Here is a 12,303-nt window from a genome sequence, read left to right on the forward strand (position 1 = left end):
CTCATTCTTCCCAAGGAGACTTTGACTAAAACCATGTTAGATCCATAGGAGACACCAGCGTTTGAAATTGGAAAATCTTGACGTGCAAGTGCTGCAACGACTATAACCATCTATCTGTTACCCTAGGAAAGATCTTGCTGAGCTGTTAACTCAACTCAGTCCTGTTTTGTATGCAATTGATTGCCGTGATTGTATGCAACTCAAGGATGTACTTAAACAATGTAAATAGTAAGGCAAGCAAACGGTTGATTGATCCATGGTGTACTGATCTTGCCAAAGCGAGTTATGGTTTGAAATATATTGGATATTCTCACTCCATAATGAAGCGTATTAAGAGGGGAACTTAGGGGAAAACCTACGGTTGGTCTAGCGACGTTAAATGAAACCTGAAAAGCCAAAACAATGGCGTTGTTAAGGGGAAAATAGTTAGGAATCATCAGTCAGTGTCCAGCCATTATCACCACCAGACCCGCATTTGGAACGCTGAGCATGCCTTCCGGTTCTGGCTTTAGATGGAGGATTGTGACTATTTATTTAATATCCATCCTTTATTTTACCATTGGTTATCACGTAATGTTATGGTTGGATTTGGAAAAATATGGAAATGTGCTCCCTCTGCCAATGTTCTCCATCCATTACTTTTATTGTATTATTTTATTGTGCAAATAAATAAACCAAACTTAATCATCCAATTATCTTCTACAGTGTCAGTGACAATCGAGCCTATTCAAATACCAATGGTCAGGAGCATTGCTTTATAGTGTAAAATATATTAAAGGTTGTATCAGCGATGTTGTGTGACGTCACTTCTGTTGGTATTTGAAGCGAGATCCCAAACATCAAGAGCCAGCTCGCCCCTCCCTTCTGTTTTTCGTGCATCCAGTAAAAACTATAATGAACGCAGTGCAAGACCCCACAACACCCAGCCCTTGTCGGTGATTGGTTGGAATTTTTGGAACACTATTTATTTTGGTTTTGATGGGTTGGTAGTACCATTTGTTTTTGTGTACGATTTCAGAGCATAGGCTGCCTACAGAGACACATTTTTTTGACGGACTGCTTATGGGGGGCGCAGCTAGCCGATTGTGAGGAAAGATCAGATGAATGTGATCTTTTATGTTTAGGCCTAAAATCGCTGATACAACCTTTAATGAACCAAGATAACATATACACAATCAAGTAAATAAGAATACACATATAAATACACATACAAACAGAAAAACACCAGTGTTTGTGAGCTAAAGCATGCGAAAAGCTACTAATTAAGGGAAAGGGTAGTTGTAATTATCGGCTCAAAAGGGGACCAGAGAAAATTGGAGACTGTCTCACTGTGGTTGGATGCCTTCCCCATCCCACAGAGTGCATGTGTCAAAAATCTTGGTGTCCTGTTCGATCCTCTGCTCTGCCTTGACCAACATGCTAGAAGTATACCTGGAATTGCATTTTTCCATCTGAGAAAAATTGCAAAAATCAGACCAATGTTATGTTCAGCAGATGCAGAGACACTGATTCAAGAATTTATATCATTAAGACTTGATTATTGTAGTTCAATGTTCTTTGTTCTACCTAACTCTACCACGAGAAGTCTACAGCTTGTACAGAATGCTGCAGCTAGACTTCTGACTAGAACGTGAAAGTTTGATCACATCACTCCTATTCTCGCCTCTTTGCACTGGCTACCAATAACTTCCAGACCTGACTTTAAGGTGCTACTGCTAACCTATAAAGCCTCGCATGGATTGGCTCCATCCTACCTGAAGGACCTGATCATTCATTATAGTCCTTCTTGGTCCCTCTGATCTTCGGGAGCTGGCCTTCTTTCAATACCAAAGGTTAACAATAAATCGGCTGGACAGAGAGCGTTCGTCTATCGAACCCCCTTCCTTTGGAATAGTCTGCCACCTGTGATCAGGGAAGCTGACACTGTTGAGCTATTCAAAGCAAAGCTTACAACGCACCTCTACAGGAACATAGGGGTGCGAAAACAACACAGATGCGATGCGAAGACCGCTGCGTGTTTGTTTGTGCTTTTGTTAATGCAGTTACTAAATAAGTAGCAGTATACCTTTCCACTATGTACTTTTCCCCTTCCAATTCACTATCCTGTCTGTTATAGCGTGGTACGGTGACTGCGACTGGACTCTCCTCATGGTTAGCCACCCATTACCCTATCATCAATTTAATATATTTTGCCTGTATTTAACGTATGTCAATTATGGCATCCACTGCACTCTTGACCATCCCTGGAAGGAGGGATCCCCCACTCTTCGTTTCTTCTCAAGATTTCTTCCTTGCTGATCAAGGGAGCTTTTTCTTGCCCATGTGGGGGCTTGGGTCAGGGGGTGCCATAAATATTTGGCCTGTTAAGCCCTTTGAGACTGTAGTGGTGATTAAGGGCTATACAAATAAAATTGAATTGAAGTGTCACCACATAAATGGCCTCGCTACTTTTTAATTTACAGTTCACACTACACAGACAGAAACACCACACACAATTTTTTCACGCAACATCTTCAGCCAGCATAACCTATTCAAAGAGGAATAGCACCATTATTAATGCTTAAACACCATTCTAGAATGCTCCACAGCTAAATGTCCCTTAAAACACACACACACACACGCACACACACACACTGCTTTCCCCACTCCAGCTGTGGTAATTAGTGGTTATGATCTGCATAGGGACACTGTGCTCTGCAATGTGTTGATAGTGCTCGTTAGGTATTCTTGGACATGCCCTTATATGGCTATTCACGCTGACTGAGCAATGTGTACCTGTATCCTGCCAGCCCTATCATCTATACCACGACGTATGTGGTGGGCCGGTTGGAGTGAAGGTTTGGAGTGTCTCTTTATGTTGGCAGGTAGTTCGGATCATCAGCTCAGCACTGATATATTAATTATTGATCTATTTTCATTAACTGTTTATATCACTCAAGGACAATTTGTGTATGATGATGTTTGTTCGGCCGACACAGGCCTTTTGGTAACATAGAAAAACGCATTGAGCAGGTGCAATCTCTATAGAGGTGATTCTCAACCAGTGTGCAAGGCTATGCATGCCATCATTTCTTTGGATTTGATAATCCTGACATGGGTTTGAAGATATAATTGGTACCATTCATGATCTGCTTCATTTTTTTGTTAATTGCTCGACGCAGGATAATGCAAGTTCTTTCTTCATTTCATTCAAATTTGACAAATAATGCAATTGTCTTTTATGACCTGTATCCATAGGATACTTTGACAGACCACTATATAATTTTGCGAGAACAGCTATCTATTGTTCATTTATAATATCCTGGTAATATTGCGCGGGACATTTTTCCTAACCATGCCTTATAAGTTGGTTAACCTTGAATTTCTCGTTTAAATCGGGGTGTGCCACAGACCCAAGAGGTTTGGGAACCACAGCTTTATGCACAAGTAGTCAAAAGCTGAAACTGTGCAACTTTTCAGAACCAGTTTATATGTAGGTATTTGCAAAATGCTCAGTAGCCTTTCCAATATTGTCTTCACATTGACAGATTTATTCAATATACAAAAAAATATAAATAACCAGCGACCGCCCTTTTCAAGCAGATCACGGTCATTACTCCTAGACGCAACTACAGGGGTGGGTCTTTGTTGTTGAATATTTTTTTACTCCCGAAGATACACGCACACAAACACAAACACAAACACGCATACACAAACGCATAAACAAAGACTTCAGACACATATACACACTCACACAAACAGGTACACAAATATACACATACCACAAAGACACACACACACAAAGACACAGACAGACACTGGAATAATAGTAGATGCAGTTTATGTCAGATATTTTATAATAATATAATATAATTAGTATAAATAGTTTGATTAAAGTGCCCCCTATTGGAAAAATTGCCACCAACCTTGTTGGCGACCTGCTTACCAGGAATACAAAAGTCATAGACAAAGTTGAAAACTTTTTTTCTATCAGGGGCTGAGCTATAGGCGTACAAATCCGGATTAATAATAATACCTAAACCTTGAATAACAATAGGTATCCCAAGATACTCTGTAAATACCTAATAACAATACAAATACATTGTATTACAACTCCTATAGTGCTTCATTGTATTCAGTTTGGCTTTGGCCTTAGAGTTGCATGGGGAAGTGTATATTACTAGTAGGTCTTTGTTAATGGATTAGTGGAGCATTGGATAGAATTAGGCTAACTTCATATCATACATAATCTTTTCTTTTTTTATTGCAATGACCCAGATCCTGCCTGTTTGCTCAGGTTGGGGACATAACCATAGGCGTCTTATGGCTTGTAGTTGCACTGCACTGTGGGAAATAATGAGGAACATGGCTACTTCAATGTTCAGATTATAATGTTTAAGCAAATTGTAAGTCTATTGTCTACTACATTACCCCCATACAACATAGTACAATACTAGCCAAACACAAGGTTTTTTGCTTTGGATCAAGGCCATATCACTAGATCCTATGGTGCAGGGAAAACCAATCCGTTTGCAGGAAACCAATATGAGCTAAGAGCAGTATGCGTGTCTGAAGAAAAATATGGTGGCAATTTCAGCCAATGCATTTCTGCCGTATTCCGTCGAATTTGAAATAATTGTTTTGGAGACAAAACGTATATTGCAAATCCTAGAATTTGTATTGCTGGTCAGGTTTTATTTAAAACTGAGAAATTAGACATCCTTTTTGCTTACGAATTTGTCACATTGTGAAGAAACACAATTGATTTGGATACGTTTGCTTCTTTAGTAGGAATAGCAGCCAAGATACTAGGCCCAGCCTAGCCTTCCCCTAACTATTTTCTAGAAATGTGTTCTAATGATCAAGCAGGCAGAACTTTTTTTTCAGGCTTAGTTTAAATGTCAATACATCTGGTTTTGATTGCTATAATAATAACCCCATACAATTCTTTGGTTGTGGCCGTTTTCATTAAAAATTGTATGTACCGCTGCTACAGTCACTGACATTAATTCTTAGCACTGCATTCATATTTGAAGCCATTTCTCGGACCACGGCAGCAAGCTTAGGTTCTTATAATTTGCATTCCACGAATTGTCCATCAGCCCTACACACATCCCCCACCCACACCCATTATTTCCCTTCCTTTTGTATGAATCTGAAAAAACACTTAAATATGAAAACTCATTAGAATGCACAAGAACCTCGACACAAACACGGCGGCATTCTCCTTGTGGCTGGAGATATGGTGATTAAATCATGTATAATGCATTCACACCAAATTGATATCCAAGAGAAACCCAGGGGCCGGGCTATGCGAGCTTGATGGATAATGAGACTTGATGAGATGGAATTAGGCAGCCAGTAATGATCTTATAATGTAATGCAAAGATGGATTGTGGATTGAGAGCACACGCTTGCCAGTCATATATATATATATATATATATATATATATAATATATATATACACACACACACACACACACACACACACACACACACACGTATATATATCTTGTACATATAAATATATCTTACATTACACATCTTCCCTGGTCTCTTTGTTTTCCTGTGGGCGTAGCAACTGCAACCCGGCATCACGTGTTACTTAACAACAGGTGAGGCAGCGAGTGGGAGGCTGGAAAGTGGGGGCATGGCGGGTGAAAAGAGAGGAGGTAACACAATGAACGAGCTAATCGTATGAGGGAGAAGGAGAGGGAGAGAGAAAAAGAGAGAGAGCGAGAACGATGGGGCAAGTAAGATAACGACAAGCCGGGCGAGAAAGTGTGTGGGGGAAGGGCATCCTCAGCAGAGAGAGAGAGAGAGAGAGAGAGAGAGAGAGAGAGATGTTCAGAACAGGCAAGCGAATAAGTGAATACGTGTTGAGATGAGGAACGGGGGGGGGGCACATGGGGTTGGCAAATGATTGATTGTGTGAGAGAGTGAGAAAGAGCGAGAGCTGGAGTAAACAGTGATTTGGAGAGGATGGAAAGGATGGCAGAGAGACACCGACAGCCATAGAGAAGACAGACAGTGGATAAAAGGATAAATAACTATTCACCAGTGGGCTTCATTATGACTCTATCATTATCATAATAAAGAGGCTCCTCTCCTCAAAGCTAGGGCTGTCTATTATTCATTTGCAGCCAATCAAATCTTCAGCCTCCAGAAATGAGCTCCATCATCTTTCTCAGGCGTTTTGTCTTGACAGTATATCTCGGCATCCCTCCCTCCCTTTCCTCCCTTGCACCACCCTCCCTCCTTCTCTCCCTCCCCTCCCTCCCTCCCTCTCCAGCCTCCCTCCCTTCTACTCTCCCTCTGCACTGTCCCACCTCCCTCTACTGCCCTCCCTCCCTCCCTGTCCTCCATCCCTCCGACTCTCAATACCACCTCTCCCTCACTCACTCTCCTCCCTCCCTTTCCACCCTCCCCCCCTCATACTCATCCAAAGTAGCATATAGCACTATCATAACCTTGCATGTACCATCTCTCTCTCTTGGTTTGTTAATAACTAAAGTGTGCATTATAATTTATTGAAATGTTAATAAGTAAGTTGGTGCTAGGCTTTATACGTATGTGCACATTTGTGTTTCTATGTGTGCAAACGTGTGTGTGTGTGTGTGTGTGTGTGTGTATGTGTGTGTATACACAATTCAGATTTTACATTCATGCGCATATTAGACCTCAATACTCTGCGTTGCAATTTTCTTTCCTTTTTTAGAGAGGGAGCATAAAGCAGAGAACAAGCTGAGAGAGGAGGCAGAACAAAAGAACAGATAGACATGTAGAGAGATAGACTAGAAGAGATAAGGAGAAAGAGAGACAAGCAGAGAGAATTAGAGGAGAGATATTAACATGGAGAGACTAGCAGATAATGAAAGAGATGTAGAGAGAGATTAGCATAGAGTTACAGGAGAGAACATTGTGGAGAGAGAAACTAGCAGAGAGAATAGGGAGAGAGTAACTGGCAGAGAGAATGAGAAGAGAGAGAATGGCATTGAGACTGAGGAGAGAGACTAGCCTAGAGACTTAGGAGAGAGAGACTGGACGAGAGAATGAGAAGAGAGACTTGCAGAGTATGAGAAGATAGAGACAAGCAGAGAGACCCAGAAGAGAGACCAGCAGAGAGACCGAGGAGAGAGACTGGCAGAGAGAATAAAAGAGAGACTAGCAGGGACCAAGGAGAGAGACTAGCAGAAACACTTGCAGAGAGAATGAGGAGAGTGACAAGCAGAGCAAATGAGGATGAAGAGACTAGCATAGAGAATGAGCGAGTGACTGGCAGAGAGAATGAGGAGAGAGAGACTGGCAGAGAGAATGAGGAGAGATATAGAGTGAGAGAGAGACAAACACACTGTGTGATAACAGAACTGCTGGCAGCATGTTTGTACATGAAGCCGCGGGCAAATTAATCACAGGGTGCTCTCCAACTCCATTAAAATGCTAATGCGGTATAAAAGGTACACACCACATATATTTGCGCGGCATTTCGGAGGCTCCGGAAATTCAACCCAACATGCTTCCCGATGAATATTTCACCCAAACATGGTTCCTGCTGATCAATATCAAGGATTGAAGGTACAGAGAAGGTTGGATTCTTTCGGCCTTGATATACCAGAACGTGGTGTGCTCGCACAGACAAAAGAGACGTTTTGCCACCCAAAAAAAGTGCTGCATTGGGTTTCTTACACGCCAGTATGCGCAGGGTGCTCAGTCAAAATAGTGTCACTTTTCCAACACACCCCCAATACCACTGTGCCTGCAATTGGTTAACCCTACCATGTGAATGAGTATAACTTATTGTATACGTCTTATTGTAAATATTTAGTATCTGTAAAATATAGGTGTTTGGCTGTATCGCATTGATTTCAAGATGAACCGGTTCAAAGCTTGTCAACATTGCTGCATTCTTCACAGGTTGGACTGGGACTTTCCAACAAATACACTGTCGTGAAAAACATTTGTTTAAGTTAGCCTCCTTACTTTGAAACCCATCTGTCCTGTTTGTCCGTTTCTCCCTGTGCCTGAGTGTGCCTTTTTCTTGCTGCTATTAGAGTACTTTCACAACATATATGTATTTATGTGATGTCACCTACACTTCCTTCCTGCAGCCCACCACTGCTGGAGACAAGAGAGAAGACAGGTCTTCCAGTTCACGTCTTGGTAAACAAAGAGGCCCAGAGACATATTATCGAGGCAGGGTCTGCTTAATCTCCGGATATAAACACAGTGCACTACAGAGTTTGTTGAAGCAGTTTAGGCATCCTTGTCTTTGAAGTAGCGTGAGAGACGGCGCAGGGCTTGTTTAATAATGCCTGCCAGACCTGGCTGGGGGTAGACGCACCTGTCTCAGAGGGAGAGGGTGGAGGGGAGAGAGAGAGGGGGGGGGGGGGGGCCAGAGAGGGAGACAGAGAGAAAAATAACAAGGCAGGGCAAGACAGAGAGAGAGGAAGACAGTGAGAAAGCCAAGTGGGCATTGAGAAGCCAATTATAAAAAATAAAAAGGTTGAGAGAGAGGATTATTGAGAGAGAAGAACTGGACGCTACAAGACCGTTAACGGTCAGCAGCTCACATAGCCTTGTGTGACCTCATTGGGTCTCCAAGCGGTCTCAGCTAAATGCAGCCAACGTCGAGGGAAATAACGGTCTAATACAAATAGTGATCATAAGATTGATTGATTGATGGGTGGGGGGAGGGAGAGGAGGGGGAGGTGGTATGGATGTGTGTAAGTTGTGCACACCTTGATGCCACTAATTGGATGAAGAGCTGGCAATAAGAAACTCTCCTTTTTTTTTCTCTGTCTTAAAAAAACATCTGCACATCTGCAAGAAGAGAACACAGTCCAAACGAGTGACCAGAAGCAAAATAGAAAAGAGGAGAGAGAGGCACTCTCTGTATACTGATTTTAACCCATCTATCATGGTCGGTCAGTAAAGAAACGGATTAACTGAAAGACCATTTCATGATGTTTGGATCAATAATATACAAAGTTATCAGAGGGATTGGAGACACGAGAGGATGGATACGAGGAGAGGAGCAGAGATCCCATGGTGTTGATGGAGAGGCTCCGGACCAATTCCTCCTCATACTGATGTGCTCTTTGCTTCATCCAACGCGTTGGCTTCAATTTGACAGAATAATGTTGATCAGTCAACAAAAATCCCACTATGATGGGTTTCAGTTCATATCATAAATATGGATGCAGGGTCAGCCATTGGTTTACACACAACCGTTCTGACGGTGTAGACTTACCTTCGACAGAGAGTCGCAACTTGGCATTGCTAGAGATTTTTGCAACCGATGGAGGAAACAATACATGTTTGAGGGACATGAATAGCAGCCTTGCACTAGACTTTGGCCAAAACTCACTCACATTGAATTCTAAATAACCTTTAATGAAATAAAACTCTCAACCAGGACTTGGAGATACATAACCTAGCCACTGAGACCATAACCGAACAAAGAAAGGCTTGCATTGCAAGAAATTAATCCCCGTTCTTCTGTTGACATAGAACGGTGGTAGTCACTCTGCCACGACCTACCGCAAACCAGCTTAAAGGTGACATATTATACCATGGCTAATCACACTCACACCTGGTGGTATAATTGCGCATTTCCACCTTGTTGGCACCATTTCAAACATCTCAGTACCCCAACGTAGGAGTACTGCGAGATGTGTACGGCTCATCGCGGCTCAGTCCGGACCACGCCCACTTTTGGCGGTGGAAATGCGAATCGTGCCCCACCTTTGCATACCGAACCGACCAACACCCGCCGGTGGAAATGCGCCATTATATGTCACCATTAAGGCAGTTAGTGGAGCTACATGCTAGTCTCTCCGGCTTCACAAACAGACGGAACAATATGTACATCAACAGGGGCTTATGGAAACAACGTCAACATATGCATTGCAACCATTGAGACCTTAGGGCTTAGGGATGCAAGCAATACCAACCAACTCTACTCTTTGGTAGCTGAATCTGTTGAATAGATATATCTCTCTAACTTAGATTAAAAAAAAAAATGAGATGCGGGATTCTTTTAATAAACCGGATAAAATAATACAATGGAGTCAATCACAATAAAACATGTGCACACGCATGAGCCTCACCTAGGCTGGTGGGCTTGATGAGCTCGTCCAGCAGGTCGTAGAAGGGCAGCCTCTGCAGCTTGACGTCGGGGTGCAGTGGGTGCAGGGAGGCAGAGGCCGGCAGGTGGTGGTGTGGCGGCAGGCCGCTCAGCTCGTGCTTCCCGGGGCCCAGCAGGGTAAGCGGCAGGAGCGCGGCTGGCGACGGGGCCCCGCCCAGCCCCTCGTAGGCCAGCTGGGAGAGGCCGGCGGGCAGGGACGCCGCGCCCCCTGCCCCGGGCCCGGAGCCCGGGCGGTGCAGCACGGGCGGAGCCGGCTCTGAGGGGGACACCATCTTGGCGGGGAAGCGGCGTCTGTACAGCTCCTTGATCTTCATGTGCACGGCGGGGCCGCAGCCGGCCTTCAGCAGGTGTAGGGCCTTGGTTAGCAGCTCGTGCTTGCGCCCGTGCTTGTTGCGCCCGGCGTAGCCCAGCAGTACCTGCAGCTCCGACACGCGCAGGCTCATCACCATTTGCTGGAGCAGGGATAGATAGGGAGGAGGGCAGTGCCCAGTCAGTCTATTAAGCAGGAGGCATGACGGATGATGGTTCGTAGCCACCTTTTCATTAAGGAACGAGGCTGGTTGCTGTCTGACCTGAACGGGTCCAAACTTTGCTCTCATATTTGTATCTGTAAAATTCGACCAGCTAAAGCATTGTTTTAATGTACCCCTACCACATGGTCAAGCCTATCCACCGTTGGCTGGTGGCAAGAATTAATTTTGGACCCTACTTGATGTGGCAGTATTCCCTCTTCCAGAGGTTCTCTGTGGTCTATCCATGTAGAGAGGCTTCTGATAATAATGCTTGGACAAATATGAAAAAAAATATTTTTTCCGGTACGTCTATAGACACTTGCTCACCTATTTCTGAAGGTAGTTTCTGTAAGCAATTTATACAAAATACTCCATTAGCGATAGTCTGTTGTGATGTCTCTCCATAGCTCCAACAACTAAATGATTGTTGGTGATTGCTTATCTGAATTTGGTATGCATTTATATTAATCAGGCCAATGATAAGAAGGCAGGGATTAGAGATAGAGAATTAGGGAATATGAACATAGAGTATCAAGATTAAACCGTTCTTTTCACAAAACACAGGGGAAATTCAGGTTCACAGGGAAATGACATCCCTATGTTCTGATGAACCGCTGATGTTGGATGTGTGATGAATAGGATAAAGAAGGAGGTCGGAGCCAAAGCATGAGACCACCCATCATTGTCTCTTGAATGAAAGAGAAGCTGGAACACACTGAGGTCCAGTCAGCCGAACTTGCTGCACCAAACATACTCTCTATTTGTCATCCTTATCTCTCACTCTGTCTCTGTTCATTCTCCATCTCCCTATTGCAACCCCCTCCCCTTTCTCTCTCTACCGCATTCCCTCCATTTCTCTCTGGCACTTCCTCTGTATCTTCTTCACATGCCCGCCTTGGCCTCCCAGAAGAGAACAACACATGTCAATGCAAACATGTCAATATGTGCATCAGATGACTTGCTGGTGTGTCTATGACAACGTGACAGACACACTGATACGGCTAATGGAATCTCAGATAAGACCCAACCCCCTGTCAGGGCCCTACCCTTGACAGGGTAATGGGTTGTGTCTGTTTATCTCAGTGTATATCTTCATGTGTGTATGTTTGGGCATGGCTAAAGGGAGGGGTACACTAAACCACAGCTGACCACACAGTCCCAGACAGTCTTGGGTGGATGTTGATGTAAATGCTGCGCTGACAGCAGCCCCTGTTAACGGTATAAATACAACGCCTTGTGTAGACTGAAAAAATACACACAAAGCCATCCATAACACACAGACAAGGTTTCTGATGAGTAAAGAAAAATAAAATTATAATCGCTAAGCATTTAGCATGACAAACAACACAAGAAATATCCCAACACTGACACCATTGTCTGGACGCATCTCCCAAGGGGTAGGTGAAAAGCCGTATGCATTAAACATTCAAACTAAAAGTCTTCAGGTGGGATCGGGGGAGGGGAGGCCAGGGATTGCAGCAGCCATCTGGGCAGCAAGCTGCCAACTGCACCGGCAGAAGCACAACCACAGATACCAATACATCACTCTCACTGATGAGATGGAAACCAAATAGCACAGACAGACAGGGCGTGAGATTTGAGGACCTTCAGGATGTAATTATGGTATGATTGGGATCGTTTAACATTCTTCTGGCTCCAATGCA

The 12,303-nt window shown here is 43.7% G+C and overlaps 1 protein-coding gene across 2 annotated transcripts in view; it reads right to left on the bottom strand.

Moving 5' to 3' along the window:
- The window catches only part of LOC307075883 (E3 SUMO-protein ligase PIAS1-like), a 47,868-nt gene that overhangs the window by 19,450 nt on the left and 16,115 nt on the right, over positions 1-12,303 (bottom strand). For both annotated transcript variants that reach the window (XM_079736614.1, XM_079736613.1), the window contains one exon: positions 10,090-10,579. In XM_079736614.1, coding sequence (XP_079592740.1) covers positions 10,090-10,579 — 490 coding nt within the window. The remainder of the gene's footprint in view (positions 1-10,089; positions 10,580-12,303) is intronic.

Source organism: Pollachius pollachius, assembly GCF_949987615.1.
Source record: "Pollachius pollachius genome assembly, chromosome: 5".
NCBI classification, from domain to species: domain Eukaryota; kingdom Metazoa; phylum Chordata; class Actinopteri; order Gadiformes; family Gadidae; genus Pollachius; species Pollachius pollachius.